General features: G+C 38.6%; 2 protein-coding genes across 5 annotated transcripts in view; one reads left to right on the top strand and one right to left on the bottom strand.

The window, feature by feature from the left end:
* Window positions 1-17,166, top strand: part of dolpp1 (dolichyldiphosphatase 1) — a 31,048-nt gene extending 13,882 nt beyond the window's left edge. Inside the window, exons 4-8 of the mRNA XM_073052350.1 lie at window positions 869-968; window positions 3,584-3,682; window positions 5,667-5,795; window positions 7,873-7,962; window positions 10,243-17,166. Coding sequence (XP_072908451.1) covers window positions 869-968; window positions 3,584-3,682; window positions 5,667-5,795; window positions 7,873-7,962; window positions 10,243-10,279 — 455 coding nt within the window. The 3' untranslated portion in view covers window positions 10,280-17,166. The remainder of the gene's footprint in view (window positions 1-868; window positions 969-3,583; window positions 3,683-5,666; window positions 5,796-7,872; window positions 7,963-10,242) is intronic.
* Window positions 17,167-17,609: 443 nt separating this feature from the next.
* The window catches only part of crata (carnitine O-acetyltransferase a), a 63,753-nt gene continuing 55,815 nt past the window's right edge, over window positions 17,610-25,547 (bottom strand). For all 4 annotated transcript variants that reach the window (XM_073052342.1, XM_073052339.1, XM_073052340.1 and 1 more), the window contains 3 exons: window positions 25,055-25,117; window positions 24,485-24,622; window positions 17,610-21,051 (listed from right to left, as the gene is read on the bottom strand). In XM_073052342.1, the coding sequence (XP_072908443.1) occupies window positions 20,836-21,051; window positions 24,485-24,622; window positions 25,055-25,117 (417 nt within the window). In that variant the 3' untranslated portion in view covers window positions 17,610-20,835. The remainder of the gene's footprint in view (window positions 21,052-24,484; window positions 24,623-25,054; window positions 25,118-25,547) is intronic.

Below are 25,547 nucleotides of genomic sequence, written 5' to 3'. Positions count from 1 at the left end.
GGGTGTGGCTGCTGTCACATGCAAACAGCTACTTGGAGCCACAGGTGAGAGCTGAATTTTCAATGGGGACCAAAGGTGAGGACTGGACATAACAAGTCCCTTCACCAGAGGTGTTTTCCCTCCCTGGACTCCCCATACATCCAGTACTACTATTGTAGTACTTACTATAATGTCTAAATAAAAGCAATCCGAGCATTTAATTGTTTTGTGACATGAAGGAACTTTTATTCCTGGTAGACTGAATTAGTAATGTTGCCAGCAGTTCACTACTTATGATGAAGTTTTCTTTGAATTGGAATTTAATAATATAAATCCAATTATTGTAATACAGCTGCTCACCTTTTAAAACAAAAATGAAGTGGCACTAGGTGTATTGTGTGTTCAGAGGCAGATGATACTCAGAATGCCACTTTGCAAAGGCTCCTATAACATTAGGGTTGATAAATTTGCACAGACTTCTCAAGTGTAAAACAGCAATCTGAAATAGCAGAAAATGCTGAAATTCTTGAGCAATATTTGTGAAGTGGGAAGTAGAATTAGCAATGAAAGGTCATTGATCTGAATTATTAAATATTTCTCACTCCTCCTATGCTGTTGGACTTAATAATTTATAGCATCTTCTCATTTTTAAAAGCTATTCAAATATTTATTTTAAAAAGTACTGAAGACTAAAAAAGATACTATATCTCCATTAATTCTGCACCCTCTGATTATCATGGTTTTGTTAGAAGTTCATTTGACGTCATAATATAAATCCCCCTAATGAAGGGTTGAACCTATACTAACTGTAATAACCATATGTTAATACCCATGATTGTGAGAAAGATTGTTACTTCATGTTGCAAATGTCTCTTAATTACTTTTACAGGTGGTCATGATAACTTGTTTACAGAATATGGAATGCCCTCCAGTCATTCCCAGTTCATATGGTTCTTTTCCATCTACTCACTCCTATTCCTTTATTTAAGGTGTGTATATCTCTTTGATAGATTTCCTAGTTTGATATGCATGTCCTTCACTGTCTGGGTCTGTACTCGCTGGAGTTTAGAAGAATGAGGGGGATCTGAAGGCCTTTGACAAGGTACTGTACATGAGGCTGCTTAACAAGACAAGGGCCCATGATATTTCACGAAAAATACTAGCATGGATAGAAGATTGGATGATTGGCATAAGGCTAAGAGTTGGAATAAAGGGGACCTATTCCGGTTGGCTACTGATGACCAGTGATGTTCTGCAGCGGTCGGTATTGGGACCACTTCTTTTTATGTTGTAGGTCAGTGACTTGGACGATGGAATCGATGGCTTTGTGCATATCTTTGCAGATGATACAAAGATGGAGGAGCAGGTGGTGTTAAGGAAGTAGGAAGTCTGCAGAATGACTTGGACAAATTGGGAGAGTGGGCAAAGAAGTGGCAGGTGGAATATAGTGTAGGCACTTTGGTGAAGGAATGAAAGTGTAGACTATTTTCTAAATGGAGAAGATTAAAGAAGAGACTTGAGAGACCGTGTGCAGAATTCCCTGAAGGTTTCTTGCAGGTTGAGTCAGTGGGAAGCAAGTCAAATGCAATGTTAGCATTCATTTCAAGTGGACTAGAATATAAGAGCAAGGATGTGATGCTGAGCCTTTATAAGGTATTGGTCAGAGCATACTTGGAGTATAGTGAGCAATTTTGAGCTCCTTGTTTAAGAAAAGATGTGCTGGCATTGGAGAGAGGGTCCAGAGGAGGTTCACAAGACTGATTCTGGGAATTGAAGGGTTAACACATGAGGTGTGTTTGGCTCTGGGCCGATACTCGCTGGAGTTTAGAAGAATGAGGGGGATCTGATTGAAACCTATCAACTATGAAAGGCCTAGACAGTGGATGTAGAGAGATTATTTCCTATAGTAGATTAGTTTAGGACTAGAGGGCACAGCCTCAGATTAGAGGGATGTCTATTTAGAACATGGAAAGGAAGTTCTTCAGCCAGAGGGTGGTGAATCTGTGGAATTCATTGCCATGGATGGCTGTGGAGGTCAAGTAATTGAGTATATTTAAAGCAGAGGTTGATAGATTCTTAGTTAGTCAGTGTTAAAAGTTATGTGGAGAATGCAGGAGAATGGGGTTGAGAAGGATAATAAATCAGCCATGATGGAATGGCGGAGCAGAGTCGACGTCTGAGTGGTTTAATTATGCTGCTCTGTCTGGTGGTCTTGTGATGCCATGGGGATCGTTCTGTTTGCAACTCTGTCTGAAATGGAGGGGCCACTGCACAGGATCAGAAAAAAACCACAGAAAGTTGTAAACTCGACCAGCTCCAGCATGGCCACTGGCTCCCCAGCATCGAGGACACCTTCAAAGGGTGGCATCCATCATTAAAAATCCCCATCAACCAGGACATGCCCTCATTGCTACTATCAAGGAGATGGTACTGGAGTGTGAAGACTCTCACTCAATATTTCAGGGACAGTTCCTTCCCTTCAGCCATCAGATTTCTTGACTTAGCCATCAATTTGTGGGAGACCTGAACCATGGTTGCACAAATTGACAAGGATATTCATGTGGTAGGAGGGCACCTTGTGAATACATAAAGCTCCATCTCCAATTGGTACCCACTTGTCAAGCTGCTGCTTCTTCAGCAGTCCCTGAGGATCAAGGATGTCTTGGTTTTGTTGAGGTCAGACTCTTTATTTTATATAGAGATGCTGTGTGGAGTAGGCCCTTCAAGCCCCTTTGAGCTGTGCTGCCCCAGCAATCCTCGATTTAACCCTAACCTTGTTACAGATATCAGGTACCTTTTGCCCTGAGACAGTTGGGTAGGTATGATGCAAAATCATGTGTTTCTTTCTGTCACTTGTGTGGGCTACTGTATGCTCCTGATATGTGGACTTGAGTACTGCCCTGAAAGCTCTTTCTCCATATTGAATGTAACAGCAAGTCAAGGCAATGGAAAAGTACCATCAATTGCATCAATGTAAAATTCACCAATACTGCTGGAAGGATAAGCAAACCAATTTTAGGATCAGCTCCCAGGCCAACACTGCAGCATTGAGGCCCTAATTATTTTCTATTTGGTTCCCTGGGGCAGGCCAAATTTCAATGTGATGCTTTATTCTGAGTTATGTAGGAAGAGATTAAATACTTCCTGTCTCCCCCCCCCAATCTGTGGTAAAATCTGCAAGATTCTCAGTAGCCTGATCAATGACCTCAGGACTGAAATGTGGAAAAAGATGGCTTCAGTCTCAAGCGGTTATATAAGATGATACTCAAATCCTCCATTCCTCCTTCACTATCTTAATTTTCACTGCTTTAACATTGATATTGTACTTTTCAACTATTTGGTCTCAAAGCGTAGATTTCCTCACTTAATTGCTCTGCCTCTCAACTGTTCATTCAAGCTTCCTGCTTAAAATCTACCACTTTAACCTAATTTTGATATGTCCTAACAGATCCTTACTTTGCTTTTAAGCATTTTTTTTTTGATAATACCTCTGCAGGGTCTTTTGGGTACTTTAGAATTTTGCAGCTGCAGAAACTATATTATTGAGTCATGAGGTGAAAATTTCAATGCATTTAAAAAGAGTCATATTTGATCCTTTCTCTAGAATGCACCAAACAAACAATGCTAGATGTTTAGACCTGTTGTGGAGGCACATTTTATCCATTTGTTTGCTGACTGTGGCCTTCCTCGTCTCCTATAGTAGGTAGGTAATATCTTGTCTTCCAATAGATTGATTGAGGTGTTGTTTTTCTTTATGAAAACAGTAGTTATGCATGTATTCTATGGTGTGATGTTTGCTATTATTGTATAATTAAAGTGTGAAAGTGTTTTGTTCAGGCCATAGTCTGATTGCTAAGTAAACAACCTTGGACACACTAATATTTTAATTTTTCAGTGATCTGATGAGGTAACTACCTGGGAACAGCAGAATTTCTTTCTTCTATTGAGGAATACCCAACACTAAGGGTATCATTGTCCTTTGTATAAAAATGTTTAATCTTTAACAAAATATGATAGATAAAAGCATCATATTCAATACTTTGCACAAGTCAGATTTTCATAAAGCTTGTATAATCCTGGTGGTAACAAGTATGCATGAGTGCAAATGCATATTTTTATCAGTAATTTCTGACATTGCATAAATTTCTGCAGCAAGTGTGAAGCTGAAGACAAGCATGCCCAAACAGCTTCTTCACTACCTTGTCTCTGCTTCCAGGAACTCTATTTATACCCCTAGGACTCTGTTCTTTGACATTCTCTGGGGCACTACAATTTAGGCCATAAGACATAGGAACAGAATTAGGCCAACTGGCTCATCGCGTCTGCACAACCATTTAATCATGGCTGATCCTTTTTCTCCCCTCCTCAGCCTTCTCCTCCGTAACTTTTGATGCCGTATCCAATCAAGAAACTATCCAGCTCTGCCTTAAATACACCCAATGACCTGGCCTCCACAGCTGCCTGTGGTATTAAGTTCCAGAAATTCACTACCCTCGGCCTAAAGAAATTTCTCTGCATCTCTGTTTTAAGTGGACTCCCCTATATCCTGAGCCCCCCCCCCCCCCCCAACCATAGGAAATATCCTTTCCATATCTACTCTGTCCAGGCCTTTCTACGTTGGAAAGGTTTCAATGAAATTTGCCCCCGCCCTTACTAAATTCTAGTGAGTACAGATCCAGAGCGATCAAACATTCCTTGTATGATGGCCCTTTCATTCCCAGAATCATCCTTGTGAACCTCCTCTGACCCCTCTCCAACGCCAGCACATCTTTTCTTACATAAAGAGCCCAAAACTGTTCACAATACTCAAGGTGAGGCCTGCTCTTATATTCTAGACCTCTTGAAATGAATGTGAACATTGCATTTGTCTTCCTTACCACCAACTCAACCTACAAGTTAACCTTAAGGATGATCTGCATCTCAAATTTTTGGATTTTCTCCCCGTTAAGAAAATAATCTGCACATTTATTCCACTACCAAAGTGCATGACCATGCATTTTCCAACATTCTATTTCATCTGCTTCTCACCTGCCCATTCTCCTAATCTGTCAAAGTCCTTTTGTAGCCTACCTGTTTCCTCAGCACTACCTGCCCCATCACCAATCTTTGTATCATCTGCAAACTTGCCAGCAAAGCTATCTATTCCATCATCTAAACCATTGATAACTAACCATGCTAGTAACTTTCCGTAATATCATGGGCTCTTAACTTAGTAAGTAGCCTCGTGAGGCATCTTGTCAAAGGCCTTCTGAAAGTCCAAATGTACAACACCCACTGCATCCCCTTTATCTATGCTACATGTTATCTCCCCAAAGAATTCTAACAGGTTAGTCAGGCAAGAATTTTCCCTTAAGGAAACCACGCTGACTTTGTCCTATCCTGTCCTGTCTCGGTCTGTGTAAGTCCTGCTTTAGTTTAATATATCAAATTGTAACACTTTGCACTTGTCAGATTTAGATTACATTTGCCATTTATTTTGCACACTTTGCCTGTTGCTCTAGATTCCACTATAAACTTGGATAATCCTGTCTATTATGCTACCAAGTTTGGTGTCATCTGCAAACATGCCAACTATCCAAACAGAGCTGAATAGTTGGTGCAGATATTGCATTGTAGGTCATTCAATCTATAGTAAGATTCTACAGCTAATTTTTGTTTTCAAAGGGATTCTGTGTTTGGTCTTACAGAGTCTATTTGATGTACCATTCCTGGAGCCAAGTGATATATGGAGTTATAGCAGGTGGGGCAATGGGAGCAGCCTGGTTTATCTTTACACAAGAGGTACTAACGCCACTATTCCCTAGGATAGCTTCGTGGTAAGTGTCCTAAACTTTAGCATTCACTTGAGGATAATACAAAGTTGTTAATTTAAAACTGGATTACATAGTCTGTCTTCTAGGATTAGAGCAGACACATTTGGATCATGGAATTGTATCTGTTACGAACCCCGTAACTGGGTCACTTACCAGCAAAGATAGAGAGGTCCATTGAAGTCTGATGGTACTATTTTTAACAGTATTTATTGGTAAAAATACACAAAAATAATATCAATGCAAACATACAGATAATATACGTCGTCAATACGATCTAAAATTGCGGCTATAATAATAATAAGAAATAAGCTCTATCGTTGTCTAGGGGATAATGTATTGTCCGATGGAAATATAAAAGTCATTCAGTTCAGGCAGGCTTCTGCCTTTGGGGACTGCTGGGTTTTCAATTGTTGGAGAGAGAGAGAGAGAGAATTTAGAACTTGCCAGCTTTTCCTTTTTATGATGTCGATCCTTCGAAATTTCGTTGGTGGCCTCTTCCTTAGCTAAGCCGTTCTTCCGTGGTAAGGCCCGCCAATTCCTAGGCAAATGGAAAAGGACGCACGCGGGCCCCCACCGGCTGTCACTATTAAACGCTGTCACGGGATTTCTAGCGTTTCTCCTGGTGAGTCTAAAGGGGTTGTTCCCTAGACCCTCTTTTATCCTTACTCACAGGGTCTCAGATGTCAGTCGGGTTGGGATGATGCAATCCCTCAACCAGCCCACTGAGGGCTTCAATGAATAGTACAGTACTCAATACACAATTCCGTCTCCAAGAGACAATAGTCGTTATCAATGGTTCCGCCTTTCTGGGGGCCAGGACACATTCCAAACCCTTGTGGATTCTGCGTGTCTCTCTCTCATTTCCTGGGTCCCAGACCTGAATTAATAGCGATATTGCGATTCTCAAAAAGGAGGGGGCTACTTTGTACCCTTCTGCCCCTCAGAGTTGTGGCACATTCGTAACATATCTCAAAATAAATATTTTAAAAAGGGCAGGGTTAGAACAATTTCTCAACTCTACTGTCTTGTTCCTCGCCTGCTGGTTAATAGTCCCTGAGAGGAAAAGATGGGTTAATGATTTAGGTGAGCAATTCATTATAAAGTTTTTAATGTGGGCTGAATTTCTGAAAGCCTGGTGAAAGATAGTTCAATTATTGCTTGTACTTGGGGGGGGGGGGGGGGGGGCTTTTTTTGCCAGAAGAATGGCAAATGCTATTCATAACAATTGTTTTCCAATATGTTAACATTTTGTTTCCAATATGGGCAAAGTCTACCTCCTGACACTGAACAGCCCTTGGGCCAAATGGCAGACAGCATTTACAACAAGCAATCGAGACATTGTTGACTAGACCACTGGAATGTGTGCCTTTTGGCCAGCAGCAAGAAATGGTTTGATATTTCTGAGGCACTGCTTACGACTCCTCTTTTCAGCAGTGCTGAGGGGGAAGTGAGCACTAGTTTAAGTGACTTGTTTCCTCATTTTAATATCTGGCCAAAAGCAAAGGAAGAGATTTTCCAAGTGTGGGGTGCTTCTAATCAAGAGGACCAGACCTGTGGGAACAGGCCTGCATACAAGTCTGCAAACAAGCTGTGAACCTGTACTTTGGCCTCCCTGTATATCTAGAAAACAAAAAAGCATCTAGTTGGGATATGATGCGTGGAAAGCTGATCACGTTGATTTAGACCAGAGTTTCCCAACCTTTTTTATGTTGTGGACCCCTACCATTAACCAAGGGGTCTGTGGATCCCAGGTTGGGAATCCCTGGTTTAGACCATCATAACTTACTGAAAAGTAACATGAAATTGACTTTCTTTGAAATGAATTTGAAGATGACTTAAAGTGAAGGTAAGGTGTCAAGATCCAGGGCAAAGACCAGTATATTTGAAGCCACGTTCATCTCCCTTTGGAGAAATGTGTACTCTGGCATGCTGGAAGAAACAGTATACTTGTTGTGACTAGTGAATTTGGATGTCATGCTGTTCATTATAAGTTATGCCTCACTGGATTCTTTGTTGCAATTTGACCTGTCACCAAATGTCAGTGATTCTTATTGTACTGTTACTTTTCCTCATAATTTAGGCCAATCTCGGAATTTTTCCTGATACGGGACACAAGCCTGATTCCAAATATTCTCTGGTTTGAGTACACAGTCACAAGGTCAGAAGCAAGGTAAGGTGATAAATTTGAATACTTGCATTCATGCTGTTCTGAATAAATCTTGCTTTTGTATTAAGTATCTTCTCAAGTTTTACTGTATGGCAATAATATAAGCATTATATAAAAGTTCTCCACTCTTAATTGCAAGAGATTAACCACAAGAAGAAGAGGAATATTTATATATGAATGCCGGTCAACATTTTTCACAGGACACTTAGTCATCTGGGTGTCTGAAATATAGGAATATTATTCTGCTTTTTAAGGAGCAACTGAGTGAAAAGGATTGCTAGTGTTCCTGTTTGGCTAAATTAAGGAGTCTACCCACTGTCACTTAGTGGAAGAACACTATCGTGTTAATGTTCTTGACTAGTGGATAGAAGGTGATGAATTGTAAGTCCGAACCTAAAGGATGGCACACATAATCTAGGTTGATACTTACAGTGGAGTATTTGGGAATTATAGAGAAAATGCATCACTGAGAGATGCCATTTATTTTAGATGAAATATTAAATAGAGGCCTCTGTGGTCTCAGATAGATGTAAAGAGTCAAAAAGCAGGAGAGATAGCTCTCCAATATTTGCTAGGTATTTATCAATCAAGAAATATCAATAATTGTCTTGTTCTTCACATGGCTTGTGTGGGTTTGCTTTAAATGAAATTAGTGATTGTTTCCTAGATTTCAAAAGAGATTATACTTTGAATGTACTCAATTTGTTCTAAAGCTCTGATTTGTCTTGACATTATGGAAGAGTCGATAGCAAGTTCTTTAATTGCGTAAAAGCCTAACTGTGAGTAGAATGAGGCAATTTTTCAGGACTTCGGTGCATGCAAATTAGTATTACTTTGATCTAGCCAGTATCACAGCATCAGAAGCCTTCTGTTTTGCCATCCAGTGTTATTACACTCAGGAGGACATTAATTTGAATGTTTTTTGAAGCAATTTGGGAAGAATCCCTGCAATGCTTCCTCTATATCTCTTTGACAGAATTAATTACCTTTCCAGATGGATCCAGTGATCAGTTGCTTTCTGTGTCTGATTGGTATGAGTTACTTATCCCAACAGTGGGCTAATTCACAGCTAAAGAGGATGTTGCTTCCAAACAACAGCTGAACGACACTATACAGGGAATACGTGGATAGTTGATGATGTTAAAAGTATCAGAATTGTATGTTGTGAACAAACTAACATTGAGCAGCATTTTGATAAACTGGATAAAAAATGCTCTGCTTCACACAGTGTTATCTGCTGTCACAGAAAGTTCACTTTGTAATATCCATGTAGTTTTGTCGTATCCTCGCCCTCAGTTGATACTGTTTTCTACATAAAAACTTCATAAGCTTCTTAATGGAAAAAAAAGAGATATAAACTGTATTGGTCCTTTTTAAACCATTAAAATAAGACCACGCTGATCTTTTGGAACAACCCTTTTCCACCTTTCCCATGGTTCTTAATTCTCTCAGTACTTAAAATTCCATTACCCATGACAGAGCATCCAGTTATGATCCTGTTCCTCAGAATATTTCAAATTTACAGCCTCCTCAGTAAATCTCCCTTCTTGCCAAATGCTGATTCCTTATTCTGTCATGACAGGGAAAGCTGTCACTTAGAAGGCCTGCAGGTAAATGTTAAGGCATTATAGATCCTTCTGGTCTTATAAGGTGGTAAAGGTGACTTTACTGGCCACCTTTCTTCAAGAATCAGGTTTAATATCACCAGCATATGTGGTGAGCTTTGTTTACTTTGCAACAGCAGTACAATGCAATACATGATAAACAAAAAACTGTCCCTACCATTGCCAATTATGCAGCCTGGATCATGTTCCTTGGGGTCAGGAAGACTGAAACAATTGATTGTTTTCAGTGGCTGACCATGGGTTGCTCTGCTTTAGTTGCATGCACTTTAAACGCTGGAATTTCCTTTCTAAACCTCTTTCTTCCTTCAATTCTCTTCACTCTTTTAAGCCTTTCAAAGTTTTAAGACCTTGATCAAACCTTTGGTCACCTATTCCAAAATTTGTACTAGCCAGATATGAAAATTGTTTGCCAAATGTTCCTGCAGAATGCATCATAATATAAAAGGTACTATGTAAGTGTGAGTTACTGTTTTTTTTTTAGTATATCCATTCCCATTCTATCCTGTGTGGTAGTGGTGGATTAGTGAGGAAATAGTTTTCTGTGTATTGTTTATGCCTCCAACTATAGCATTTTAAAACTGAGGACTACAGTAGGGAATTCATTAAAGTGTTAACAAATACGTTAAAAAAAAATTTCATTTTTTCTGTCTCCCCTCAGAAACAGACAACGGAAACTGGGCACCAAGATGCAGTGATGCAAAGTCAGCATCTTTCACTTGGGGGCAGGACTGTGGTGCGAACCTCGAATGAGAGGAAAATCAACAGCAACAAAAACATGTCATTTGAAATTTCATTATTCTTTTGGAAGACAGTCAAAGGCAAGCTGAGATCTGTGTCAACAGTCCAGACACCCTCTGTGATTGCAGTCGGTGTTGATATAGCTTGCTGTTAGCTTTCTACTGCATGTTAGAGTCACGTGGGTACTGGGCTGAACCAGTTTAAATGAAGCACGTGCACACAGGGCCAGTGAAATGTGATATTATTGCATCTGATTCAGGAATGTCATTTTTATTTTAGAGAAAGGCAGCAGGGGAAGGAGTATACTTCACAATATAGGAGTATGAAATATTGTGGAGAAGTGATATTTTTATGACACTGGTTTAAAAACATATTGGAAGAAAAGAAAGATGTAGTTTGTAAATTGTCAATCAGGTGTCTGACATACTAGACTTCTGTAGCAGCCAGAAATATTATAAGGGATCAAGTTGCACTTTAGGAAAATTAATTAGTTTTTTGTAAAGACACTAGTGATATGAATGAGAAAAACTAATGTTTCTTTTTCATTGGTTACAATTACCTGTGATGAACAATGTGGCTTTTAAGAACTCTTTGACTAAGCAGAATTTGGCATTTTTCCCTGCATTACGTTAAGGGACTAATTATGTACATTCTGACATTAACATCGCCTAGCCACACAGAAACAGGATATTTAACATGTTATGCCCTTTTCTCCCAACTCTTAATGCTGTCAGAATCACTGGTCCAGGCCTTTTGATTTGATGATTTATTATTCAAATCTTAATCTTGGTAAATACTGTGCATTTCAGAAATAGGCACTTTATCTGGGGCCAGGTTTAATATTAAAGGAACTGAAACTTTGTAGTGAAGAAGGATATAAGAGACTCGTTCCTTTCTGAATTGTGTGTTTGATGATCTTTGGAGACTTTTTGCATCGTGTGGATATATTCATTTGTGCAAAAACTGACCTCAAATTGCACCCTAACTTTGCTGCTGCCATGGCAAGGTGTACAATTTATTTTAGTATCGAGGTGGGAGCTACCTTTTATTCTGAAATCAGTGTTTCATCTCATTTGCAAAGACAGTAGTTTGCATCTTTCACATGTTTGTCCTACATTGATAAGTCTGTAGATTAAAAGCATTAATTCCCTGCTCCACAGACATTGTTGATTTTTGTCAATTGAGTAGAATCCATGGATTGTGTTCCAAACTAAAACCACATAGCCACGCCTTTACCAATGTAACAGTGCATCATGTCTGTTTTTACTTCACAGCCAGTGTTTGTTATTTTGTATCAGCTGGTACACATTTCCCTTCCAATCACCAAAGGTACTGGTTTCAGTTGGCACTCAAGGCCAGAACACAAATAGGAATTGCTGTACTTTAGAGAGCGATGTGTTTTGGATAGAGTTTAAATCAGAGCCCCATTTGATTTCTTGAGTAGATGTAAAAGATTCTACAGTACTATTTTGAGAAGAACCACTGGAGTATTCCACAACATTATGGCCAATGTTTCCCCCTTTATTCAATATGTTCAAAAGCAAAATTATTTAGCTATTATTGCATTTTGTTGAATCATACCAAGCACATTTCTTTGCAACAGTGACGCTATGCCTTAACGTGCTTATGGTAGACTTGCAAGGGGCATGAAATATACTACACAAACACAGCTCTTCCTGTTTTTTTTTTAATATAAGATGTGCTAGGATAGAATTTTCTGGCATTGTGGTACATTCTAGATTCCTGCGTGTTCCTGCAATGAAGGCATGGATCATATTGACCACTGCTACCCATAAATGGTACAAACATTAAACCCAGTGAAATACTGTCAATTGAATTGGGAAATGTGCCTGCTAAAATGTAAATGTAGCATTCAGCTACTCTTGAACGTTTTATTTCTGAGGCCATAGAGTAACTTTCAGACAATGTGAGTTGTCAAATTTTGCTCTCTTGAGTACTTGACATTCACCTGAAATCCACCATTTTGCAATTGTGGTACAGATCCTAATCCAGTATGCTCATGGTGATGAGGAATTTATTTAGCCCTGTTACCTGTTTGCTTGTTAGTAACCTAATGGGAAAATCAGTACTTTGATTTAGTTTTTGATTTGGGGTACAGTGCATAAGTAACAGGGAAATGTGTGGGCAGCTGGTAATACCTTTCTATGGAAATATCTACCTTGGAACAGTGCAGCTTGGTTTGCTATGTTTCTCTGAGCTGGTTGGTCATCAAGATTAACCTAATGCTGTTTAGAGATAGGAATTAACATTGGATCCATGTACAGTGAATGACTATGTGAGTAAAGTCACAGGGCAATTGTTTGATGTACAGGCCATTGGTAGTGAAAGATTTATTCTCAACCTGTTTATAGACAGAATTCCAAAGCAGGTTATTGTCACCTGTATTAGCTAGTATATAGCTAGGATCGTGTTTATTTTTAGTATTTCAGAATACAATTATGAAACAATTGATATTTTGATTTAAAAGATTTCTTGTAATGTATTTCTCATTTTAAATAAATGTTTGAAAATTAAGGTGTTTGAAATTACATAGAAACAAGTTGTATGTAGGAAGGAGGGAGTTTTATTTTTGCACAGTTCAAGCAGAATAGTCATGACTACCCATTCTCTCTAAACATTTGTGGACTGCCAGTCAGTTGCCCGTTAAAGGGTTGAGCTTGAACTTGTCGTTTGCCAGATACCATATTCACTACATGGGTGAGTTTATTTAAAAAAAATAAACTTGGAGGGGTGTGAAGGAATAGTTGATTTTTGCGTAAAGGTAGCAAGGTATGCAATAATATTCTTTATTTTTCTTTTATTTGGGTTATTTCTCATTTTAATGTGATGTATTTCCCTCATTTGATTGTGATATGTATTTCAATTGGTGCTGTTTTGCTTGCTAATAAGTAAGCTTAAGTATAAAATATGAGTATACTAAAATCAAAGAAATAAGTGTAAAATGTCACACCAACTTGCTCACTAGGAGAATTTTAAGTTGCTCAGGATGGGAAGTACAGCCTTTACTTCTGCAAATACAACTAAATGTAGCTAACTGGCTTAAAGATTTAATAGCTATTCTGCTTTCTAATCTAGATATTTAAGGTGGAGATGAAGTCAAGGAGATGGGTAGTAGGTTGATTGAAGCATTTGTTTCTGATCAGTGTCCCATAACCAGTTTGTGCATGAGGGTGAGTATCAAGCTTGGCTGTGTGTTACCCGCAGCTAGATAACCTAGCAGTGAGTGCAAAGAATTAATAATTGGATATATTACCTAGAATCTGTAGAACTATTACTCTGGAAAGGAAAAAGCCAAGTGGAATGAATTGGTCTCTGCTGCTGTCTGTGTGGAGTTTGCATGCTCTCACTGTGACTCTAAGTTTTTGCAGATACTCTGCTTTCCTCTCATATCCCAAAGATTGATCAGTTAATTGTTGCTGTAGATCATCTCTAGTGTTTGTTAGTGGTGTGAGAATCATGGTGGAGCTATGTGAGAGGAGGGAATTAAGTGGTGGAATGGGGGTGATGGGATTGGTCTGATAGGCAACATAGTTTTAATAGATTGAATGATCTGCATTTGAAAATATGTGAAAAAAGAACAGTGGAGACTGACAAATGATGGCTGCATTTTTTTTTGAAGTAATGCATTTAATTTTTGGCCTATCTTTTTATATCTTGTGTTCATTTATTCTTTCACCTTTGCTCATTTTCATATTATATTAATTCAGTCTGTTGTCAAGACTTTGTACATGTCAGTGAATTTCCAGAATAGGGAAATTGTACTTATTCCAGTTAGCTTAATATTTTTAAACTTGGAAAAACACCTTTCTTGTGTAGGTGCTATAGTGGTGTGTGATTAATATTTCTTTTGTGTGTTGATAAGTTTTTAAGCATTGTTTACTTGTTAAAATGTTATGCTCCTGAGTTGGTGCTTGTATAACTGATTTCTGTTTTTTGTTCATGACCCTTGATCCTTTTTGTGACTTTGCAGTGGTTCCTAATGAATTTCAGCATATCATCTGCAACAAAATTGTGAGTTAAAATAAGGCAATACTGATAGTTTTAAACATGCTAGTGTTCTTGAGTGTGCTGATCATTACTTCAAGCAGGATAAAAACAGTGATGGAAATAATCACTAAGTAATTACTAAGGTCATGACAATCACTTTAACCTGATACTGCTAAGTAGCGCCAAGTTAATTATTCCTGGTGGGGTTTTTTCTTATCCCTCTTAAATCATTAGTACTCTTGATAAATTATTTCTAACTTACTGAGTTGCATTTCTAAAGTAATCTAGAACCACAGACATGGCACAAATGCTCTGATAATTTAGTCTTTCAGTTTGATGCTAAACCTGCCATTTCATCCTTTAGATCTTGCATATTCTCAGTAGCTTCTGAATGTAAAGTATACATTGTTTAAATGATTTAGGGGAAAATACTGAAACCTTGATATATTCTAGGTTTTTTTTAAATCTTGCAGTAAAATTTGCTGCTGGTTTGACTGGCAGGATGTTGCCCCAGCCTAGAGTCTCATATCACTTAAAATATCCTTGGTGTTTTAATAGGAGTAGAAGCAGTATTATAATGTGTTTTACCTCAGTGTGATCAAAGCCCAGTTTTTGTTCATTTTTAAAGTATCTTATAGAATAAACCTAATTTGAGAGGCAGATTGTTTAATGTTTCCAAGTTTAGCTCAGAGCAAATAATATCCAAGACACTGTAAGAGTGGAATTTATGAATACTAAGGTGGGAGTCTATGTTTGACAGCTCACAGATCAGTGCTTCAGAAGTGCACACAGTAGGCTGGGGCGGTGGTTAAAGTGAATTCGATCAGATCTATACATAAGAGAATTTGTTAATTTTTCTTGGATATAGTAGATTTTTTTAAAATCTGTGATCCTTCTGGTTGGATAACTAACCAGCTCTCACTGTCTAGTGAGGAACATGTCTGCTATGTAAATGTTCCATTTTTTTATCAAATTAAAAAATGTAAAGTAATTGCTATTCAGGTACACAATGAAGGGCTATTTTGAAAAGTGCTTCCTCTAGATGTAGCACGTTTTTGTAGTTTGGCTTCTTGTATTCTGTTAGTGTGGTGTTCACAATGTGATTGCCTTATATGGTGCACTGTACCTTTTTATGCTCTGTATTGCTGTTTGTAAACTTAAGTCAATTTCTAATGTGGGGATGGGGATTGGAAAAGAGGCCACAGGTGAAAGGTTGATGGCTATCTGGTTGCATAGTCTCCTTTTTAATAGACTATTAACATTCCATGCTGAATTTATCATGATGGTTTGGATTTGTATGACCCGAGGTCAAATATGAACAAAATATTCATTTGGAATACAGCATAAATTGAAATTTGGAGCTTAGGCTCACTAAGAATTGCTCCTTCTGGATACCCAGAGCCAGGTGGTAGAATCAAACTAGATTACTCCTTTCCAGAAGCTATTGCCAACCTATTGGGATCGTGCTCAACAGGCCTTGACTCCATTTATAGAACAATGACAATTTCCACTTCAATATAGAATGTGCAGGTACTTTTCATCAAGTAATCACTAATATTTAATATTATGGAGTATCCTCTGTGTAAATGAATGGACTCTTTACAAAGGTATGTGCATCTTAGTCAAGTAAGTTTTTGTGAAAAATCAGGTCACTGTATTGGGTAGGCAAGATTTTTCTCATTGATTTCTCTCTTCTCCCAGCAGGGATAGGTAGATTTGCAACAAATAAATGCAGCTTAATGTTTTATATGGTGACTGTAACTGGTTTTTAGGTTTTAAAATCATTATTGCTTGGAACATATTGCAAAAACTTAGAATATTACTTTATTCACAACTGATTCCTACTTAAAACTAGTATGTCTTATTCCATTTCCAGCTTTCTGTTCGGGGAGATGAATGTTTATCATTCTGTCTATGTTTTTCCATTTATTTTGGCCATTTCATAATGTTTTGGGACTAAATAGTTAACAATGTGAAATACTTTATCGGTGCTGTAATTTTTTTTGTATACCTGAACTCTAGTTTATCTTCAGCAAGAGTGGTAGAGGCTTTGAGTTGATGTTGCACCCTACCGTGATCAGTGATTTAAGCTAACAATGCTATAATCAGAAGGGTCTAGCTTTTTAACATCTCTTAAAAACATGGTACTGAAGACCATTTGTGCCATCATGTAAATGCTGGCTTTTAGCAAGAGCTAGTGAGTCCTCCACCTCCATTGATGTTTGAGACCTGCAATTGAATTCACCTGAGCTTGATGCAATCAAAACCTCTGCTCATTCTGAGTGGCCAGACATTGCGTTTATTTCCAATTTAACTCTTTACAAAAAAGTTTTATCAGAGCCAGAAGTTTTGTTATGAGAAACAAATGTCAGGGGCATTTTGGATCAAAGTACACATTGGATTGTGTAGTTTTATTTTCCTAGCAATGCAGCAGCTTTCTCCATTAATCACAATTCTGCAAAGTTTTCTTTTTATTCCCCCCCCCCCCCCCCCCCCACCCCCCACTTCCTCTTCATGAGTGACACTATGTACCATCAGCATGAAGTGAAATTGGTAAATTGAGACTGGTAATATGGGTCAAGTATCCAAACTGAATATTTAAAGCAAATCAATCTGCTTGAAACTTATTTTAACCAGAATGGAATTGGACTCTTAAAAAATAATAATTAATCTCCTGTGCCTCTGGGGTAAAAGTAAGCTGCTATCTAATTTAGACTTTGGTTTGAAACTATCTTAAGCTGGTTGAACAAGTCTCTGTAAGGCATCAACTTTAAAGGAAATGTGCATCAATGTTCCAATTGTATTTTATGGCAAATACAATGCTTGCCTGTCATAATGTTTTCTTCGCTGTGGTCTTTGCCTGCTTTAGTGATAATAGGTAAGGAATTCTAGTGAGTGGGAGACACAAACTGGTAAGTTGGATATAGAGTCCTGGTTTGTTTCCAATACGTCCTTACAGTCAAGGTAAACTATTTGTAAAGAAAAACTAACAGAAGATGGACTGTCCCCTTTCCCACCACCTCTGGGTGAATGGAATGGAAGGTTGTTGTAGCGTAAACTAAGGGCCTATTTGCATTCCAGTCCTGGAATAGGCTTGAAGACTGTAGTTCTTGGTCACATTACGGTTTCTTTCTATTTGTGAAGCTTACACACAAACCAGGATTCTACCTCACTTGACTGCAACATTAGGCCAGGAGCCTAAAATACAATTCAGGTGAGATAAGGTACTGATCCTTGTGAAGGACGACCACAATAGGTAAGACTACTACTCGTACAAAGCACCTTTTAAAGATTTTATTATATTCACACTGAATGGCTAAACAGTTTAAGTATATTAGCAATGACATAATTATGAAATTAACAACAAAAGTATTAGGGGCCAATAGCTTCAAGGTATGTTTATTATCAAAGTATACTGTATACAAGAGATTTGTCTTGCAAGCAGCCACAAAACAAACAGTAGAATAGATTAAAAAGACAAAGAGCCAGTGTGTGTGTTTGGGGGGGAGGGGGGAGAAGACACATTGTGTGCAAACAGAAGTAAACAAGTAACATAGAGTATTGATCACAGAGTCCCTCGAGTCTACAGCCATGGAGCCAGTTAGCAACCGGGGGCTGCAGGCCTTAGGCACCCATGTTCAGCACTGAGTTGAGTGCTGATGATTGCAAGCCACAGCCGCAGTCAGTTCAGTGCTGAAGTAAGTAAACCTCGTAGGGTAGCAAGCTGAACACTGGTTCATCCATTGGCCTTGGCATCTTGATCAAATCGCACAAATAGTAAAATAAAATAAAGAAAAACACATGGAACATGTCCACAGCTGAGTTCCCCTAAGCCTGTCTGGGAGCTTGCTGGTCACAAGGCAACAACTGCTCCCAAATCTGGCAACGTGGAAACCTGTCCAACGGAAGTAGCAAGAGAGGGAGATGCGGGCAGGTGGCACTGAACACCAGTTTTAATCTTGCTCAAATCTTTAATTGGAGTAATAGAGCTGACCACAGCTTAATATTTTCACAAAAGCAATAAAACTAAATGGAGCACCAATAGTGCTTTGTCAATGAACAGTCAACTGTACTTGTATGTGGTATTTTAATAGCAGATAACATCTATCATGTTGTTAATGATAGATCAGACTAAGTGTGGAGAGAAACTTGCTATTTCAAAAGCTGGTTCTGTTGAAAGTTAATTTATCTGTTTCCAGATACTACCTGACCTGTGGTGTTCTAATTATTTCTTTACTGAAGTGCTGGGTGACAGAAATTAATAGTAGGCATCATAATTGAAACTCAACACCTTCACAGCAAGATTTCTAGTTTTAATCACTGACTTGTGAAAGACTGATGTCAAATAGTTTTGCTTTAAAGTGGCAGCTTTTGACTGAGGGCAGAAGTAGGACAATTCTGTAAATATTGCTTGAAGTTTAGAGATGACCAAACTTAAAGGATACATGAAGTATCTAGTAGCCACCTCAAACTACACCTTTTTAAAATATACCAAAAGCAAAAGCAATTTGTGTAATTGTAATTTTTCTATATTTAGAACCTTGCAACTTTTTTCTTCTTGGCCACCTAGCAATGTTACTTTATTTTTACATAGGTCCTTTGGGTAATTGTGTAAATTAACTTCTGCTCTCTACTTAAGAGACAATAAGGCACTTTGTCCCTACCTAGATTTATCTAAGCATGAAGCCTTTGATTAGAAACTGCAATTTCATAGGAAAGCAACCCTCCATCCCATTTAACTACTATAATTTAGTGCATGAACGGGTATGTGTTTTTTTTTAGTAAAAATGGCTTTATCAGGCAAGTGAATTAAATACATTGTCAGCATTAAACAGGCATGGGTGCTCTTGGCAGCCCTACTTCAGCATGCATATTTATAGGATAAATAACTTCTAACCCATTGTCTAGTATCATTTTCCTAATATGAAAAGCAATTGCTTAAATTCAACCATTAGCTTAGTAACTAAGTACAAAAAGTTTAAAATACATTTATTATTGAAGTATGTATACTATTTACAACGTTGTATGTCTCCTTACAAGCAGCTACAAAACAAACCCCATTTAAAAAAACTAAAGAAATTGTGCTTTATAGTAGCTAAAATTCATCAAGCTACTTTCTCCCCACCCACTTTCCATTACCCATACTCTTGCAGATTTTCCCCTTTAAAAAAAATAGCCCATTACTTTTGTAAGTTGTCATTGGACCTACTTTGATATGTATATTGAACCAGCAGAGATCAAGGGATAAATGCCTTTGTGCAAGGTTAGAATGTACATTGATTTTTGCATTCTGCAAGACAATCAAACTTAGCCATTACAGTTAGTTTTGCAGCTCATTTCTTGCTGCTGTAAAAATACAGGATGCAAGCACTTTGGGCAAGATAGTGTTTGTGATTTCCACATCTCTTCCACCCCTTAACTAGCTATCTGGAGTTGCAACATTAATTGTACAGTAAGGATAGGTAGCAAACTAATGATGTACTAATATCATTACAGTAGCACTGAAGGAGGCCTCCTGCATGACTGCAACAATTCAATGCCAATATTTAAAATATTAGATAATTTTACAAATCATCTTTCAAAGCATGAAATACAGTATATATTCTGGATAACTGATTACCTAGGTGATTTGCAGCATCAACAAGTCCTGACTCATTTTGAATACTCTATATTTGTACACAAAGATATACTGTTCTGCATTCCAGCAATTTAATTATGTTGAATAACTTAATCAGGTACTTACAACTGGCAAAAGTAGCTGGATCAGATCAGAAATGTCAGGCTTATTGCTAGAGAATGGCTATCAGATATAGGAACAGATGACTGATTCTAAATTGTGAGACAAGCATCTAGATGAGATGGGGAAGGCTCTGAGATGAGAAGGAGCTACTTGAACTCCCATTACTGATCACCAGTTTGCAAATTGATGAAAATAAGGTATCAGTACGCAAGGAGAGTACATTGCGTAACGAGGAGGTGGTGGCGAATCTGTAGCTCAGTGCCACGTGGCTGGGGAGGCCAAGTATTTGGGTATGTTTAAACTGGAGGTTGATAGGCTATTGATTAGTAAGGGTATGAAAGGTTATGGGGGAAAGGTAGAAAAAGGGTTTGAGAAGGAAAATGAATCAGCCATAATCAAATGGTTGAGCAGATTCAATGGGCTGAATGGTCTAACTGCATGCTTCCGGGGGAAAGGCACTAGAACAGGGAAACTGAAGAAAATGCACCATCGTAGCCACTTGTAAAGGGAGTTAGTTTGAAAAGAAAATAAGCAACTTCCATTGATTGTACAAGCCTAAGCAATATTAATAGCATTTCCCTAGAAATATTTAGGCAATTAGAAAATAATTCTGGTCAATAAGTACCCATGGAAGGGTACCTGACAACATTTGGCAAATACCAACTCTTACATCATGGTCAAATAGTAATCTTATGCCTGGATGCCAATTAATGATTATATGGCCGAGGGCAACTCAAGTCCATTCAACTTCAATACCCTACTGCTTCAGAGTTTTGAGCTGTGTGTCCGCATGAGCAGATCCCTTGCATCAACCAGTGCCTGCTCCAAGTAGTGGGCGAGCTTTGCTGCATTAGTCTCTGCACAGCTGTTGAAAGCAGATACTGCGAAGTTGATGTGATTGTCCATAGGATTGTAGCATACACCATAACCATCTGGCACCACAGGCCCAAAGCACATCAGGCAATCTGCCTTTGCAGGAACCTACAGAGGATACATTAATAGACACTTCAGCTGGCATCCTCAAAGTACAGGCCCATGGAAGGGAGTTTTATGTGTAGGTTGTCAGGATCCCTTCACTACCTCAAACATCTGTTCTGACCACCATGTACCTTACTGATATTTCTCCCTTTCATTCTGTTTTCTCCGCATCTCTGGGCTGAAGACTCCCACCTATTGGTTCAGGATTATTATTATTATTTTTTTTTAAAGACATCAAATCAAGGACATCCTGGGGATAATAACCTGTGGTTTATGTTTGGTCAGATACTCTGCTGAGTTTAAATGTTTAACGTAGTCATCACCAGGAGCTCCAGACAGCTTTCAATCCCACAACAGCCATGAAATTATTGATGGGAGCAGGCCTTTCAACGCAACTCATCCATACCTTCTAAAATGTCAATCTGAGCAAGTCCCATGTCCTTTCAATGTTTTTTTTATTCATGACCTGTCTAAATGTCCTTTAAATAGTATTATACCTGCCTCTACAGCATCTCTTGGCCCATTCCCCTCTGGATAAAGTTTCTCCTTGGGTCCCTTTCAAATCTTTCCCTTCTCTTAAATCTACAGTCTCTGGTTTTAGAGACCTCTACCCTGGGGAAAAAGACTGCGGGTGTACACTTTACTCATGACCCTCTTAAATTCATATGCCTCAAAGGCTACCCCTTAACCTCTTACACTCCAGAGAGAAAATGTTCAAGCCTATTCATAAACTTTTAATCCCAGTATAAGATTAAGATTAATTTTGTCATGTGTGTCACCAACATAGCATGCTTACAACTTACCTAACCTGTACGTCTTTTTGGAATGTGGGAGGAAATGAAACACAAACTCATGGAACTCAGAACATGCAAACTCCTTACAGTTATTGGTGGGAATGGAACCTTTATCGATCTTTACAGCTGACATGGTAAAGCCTTGTGCTAACTGCTATTCTACCATGCTGCCCTGTAACATCCTCATGAATCTTGCTGCACCCTTTTTAGTTTAATAACATCCTCACCAATGGCTTGTACAGTTGCAACAAGGTGTCTTTCTTACCTTTTGTACTCGATGCACTAACCAAATGAGGCAAACTATGCCAAACACCTTCACCCTGTCCACCGGTTCCACTTACAGGAATTGTGTATCTGTACCCTTCTGTCTCACCAGGGTTGTACCATCACTGTGCAAGCTCTGCCCTGATTTAACTGACCAAAATGTAACACCTCACACTTGTCCAAGTTAAAATCCCATTTGCCATCCTTGGCCCACTTCCCCAGATGATCTAGATCCTGTGTTAATTCTCCAATTGTCATCCAAATTGTTAACACAGATTGTAGCACACCACTGGTTACGGGTCTTCAATCTGAACAACACTCCACTACCATCCTTTGTCTCCTGCCATCAAACCAATTTTGTATTCCATTGACTACCTCACCCTGTAGCCCATGTGATCTACTATGCAGTACCTTGTGAAAAGGTTTGCTAAATTCCACATAGACAACATCTTCTGCCCTGCTCTCAATCTTAACTATCTCCTCAAAAACTCAAATTAGTGAGGCAGGAATTCCCATAGAAAAAGGGTGACTATCTCTCATCAGTGCCTACCTTTGCAAATGCTGATAGATTCTGTCTCACTGAATCCCCTCCACTACCTAACTACCTGATGATAGGGTCACTGGCCTGTAGTTCCCTGACTTTGTCCTTGTAGGTCTTGAATAAAAGGCTTTACATCACCCATCCTGCAGTCCATTGGTATCTCACCAAACACTAAAGAATATCTCTGCCAGATTCACGGCAATTTGTCATAGGAAATTCTTCATCAGGCCCGAGGGATTTATCCACTTTACCTTACAGTAAGACTAACAGCACTTACTCAAGTGGGATTTGTTCTAAAAAATCACATTTCCCTTGATTCCCAAGCCTCCATGACCATAATACATATGTGAAATATTAATTTAATATGTCACCCATTTAAAAGGCTCTACACATAGTGCCTATAAAAGTATTCTTTTGGAAGTTTTGATGTTTTATTGTTTTAAAGCATTGAATCACAGTGGATTTAACTTGGCTTTTTTGACAGTAATCAACAGAAAACTTGTGTCAAAGTGAAAACATTTCTACAAATTGGTCTAAGTTTATTAATTATTAAACAAAATAATTGATTGCATAATTACCCCCTTCAAGTCAGTATTTAGCAGATGCACCTTTATCAGCAATTACAGCCTTGAGTCAGTGTGGATAGGTCTCTATATCAGCTGGATACTGCAGTTTTCCCCATTCTTGATAAAACTGCTCCAGCTCTGTCAGACTGCATGGGGATCATGAGTGAACAGCCCTTTGTGTCTAGCCACAAATTCTCAATTGGATTCAGATCGGGATTCTGACTAAGCCACTCCAGGACATTAACTTTGTAGTTTTTAAGCCATTCCTGTGTAGCTTTGGCTTTATACTTGGAGTCATTGTCTTGCTGGAAAACAGGTCTCCCAAGTTGCAATTCTCTTGCAGACTGCATCAGCTTTTCCTCCAGGATTTCCCTGTATTTTGCTGCATTCATTTTACCCTCTACCTTCACAAGCCTTCCGTTCCAGGGCCTGCTGCAGTGAAGCAACCCCATAGTATGATGTAGCCACCACCATACTTCACAGCAGGGATGGTGTTTTTGATTATGTACGGTGTTCAGTCTGATTATCAAAAATCTCAATTTTGGTTTTGTCAGACCATAGAACCAGCTGACTTACGAGTCTCCCACATGCATCTGGCAAGCTCTGGCCAAGACTTCCATGTGAGTTTTTGTTCTACAGTGCATTCTTTGCACCCTCCCATAAAATTGTGACTGGTGAAGCACCTGGGCAACAGTTATTGTACCTGCAGTCTGAGAATCTCAGATCTGAAGCTTGTAACTCCTCCAGAAATTAGAACTCACTTTGTAGAGATCTTTTTTCACTTTGACACAAGTCTTTTCAGTTGATCAGTATCCAAATTAAATCCACTGTGATTCAATGTTGTAAAACAATAAAACATGAGAACTTCTGGGATGGTGGGAGAGAACTTTCTATAGGCACTGTATCCTCTATTGCCTTTTGCTCTAAATATACCGGTACTTGTAAAATATCACAGGAATTTCCTTTATTGTATCTTCTCAAGTTGTGTTATTTCTTCTTTTTGTCGCCTTGATTTCCCTCTTAAGTGTATTCCTACATCTCTAATACTAAAAGGATTTACTGGAACTCAGCTGTCTGTATTTGTTTATATTTCACAAATTGCTTAAGTGCTTGGAAAACATTCTGGGGCATCCCAAGATTGCAACAGAAACAGAAGTTTGATCTTTTCTTTTTCCAGTGAGACATGTCTATATCAGAGTGACGCTGAATTCTCTGCAGATTCATGTACTATTTTGTTACTTATTGAACAAGAAGAAAACAGAATGCCTCACCTGGCTGGTTGATAAATTGAAATGAAAGGCAACAGCATAGGATGTGTCCATGAAGATCTCTGGGAGTCGAACCAGATCTTCTATGGCCTGAAGTTTAAGGCCCAATAGATGTCTATCGATTGCTTGACCTCTTATTGCCTGAAAATAAAATAACCACCTATTATATACACAATGGTACTTTGTACCACACCTATCTGTAGGTATAAAATCTCTTGTAGAAATTCCACTTCTCATGAGCTTCACTCCTATGTCATCACCACCGCCCCCCCCCCACCACCACTGAGTATTGACAACCATAACATAGCATTGCTAATAACTATGTGATTTATCTGATTTGTAAGATGGCAAACTAGTTAATGGTCCTTCCCAATTAACTCTGATTGATTTATATCATTCCCCACCCTTCAGACAATAATAATGCTCTGCGTAATGACAGGATTGATTTGGAAGTGCTTCATGAACAAAGGATGGGTGTTCAGTCATTTTGGTTTACAATTAACGATTATTAGAGGAGGAAAGGTACACCTGGAAACAAGAGAAATGTTGAGCACAGATCAATAATTTCCTTACCAGGTCTGTGTAAGTTCTGTGTGCTGTGACAGCTTTTCTCATCAAGGCCACTTTATTGTGATCCTAAATAAAGAATCAAAACAACTTGAAGTTGCACTATAAATCAAAAGTTTTAACACAGAACCTAAAGCAGACAGCAGCCAAGTCAGCAATTGATAAGGAAGGGAACAACAGGTCACATTTTCTTAGACTGAGGACTTGCTCATGGTTTGGTGACCTGGGTTGAAAACAATAGGTTTTTATGAAACAGTTACTGAGTTTAAAAAAAAATCAGTCAAGAGTTTTAAAGGAGAGAAAGCTGGATGGAAACTGTTTAGGAATTAAGTCTGAGAATTTAGAACCCAGACATCTATCAATACTAAACTCCCCAGTGCTAGGGAAGCAGCAAGAATATGGAGGGTTTGAAAAGTATGTAATTCTAAATGATATGTTGTCAGACTGAGAGTTGAAGTTTGGAGGGTGCTGGGTTAATACATTGGTATAGTTTGATCCA

This window comes from Hemitrygon akajei, chromosome 7, assembly GCF_048418815.1.
Source record: "Hemitrygon akajei chromosome 7, sHemAka1.3, whole genome shotgun sequence".
Classification (NCBI taxonomy): Eukaryota; Metazoa; Chordata; class Chondrichthyes; order Myliobatiformes; family Dasyatidae; genus Hemitrygon; species Hemitrygon akajei.
The sequence above is the reverse complement of the archived record's forward strand: the minus strand, read 5'-3'. Positions and strand labels throughout refer to the sequence as shown.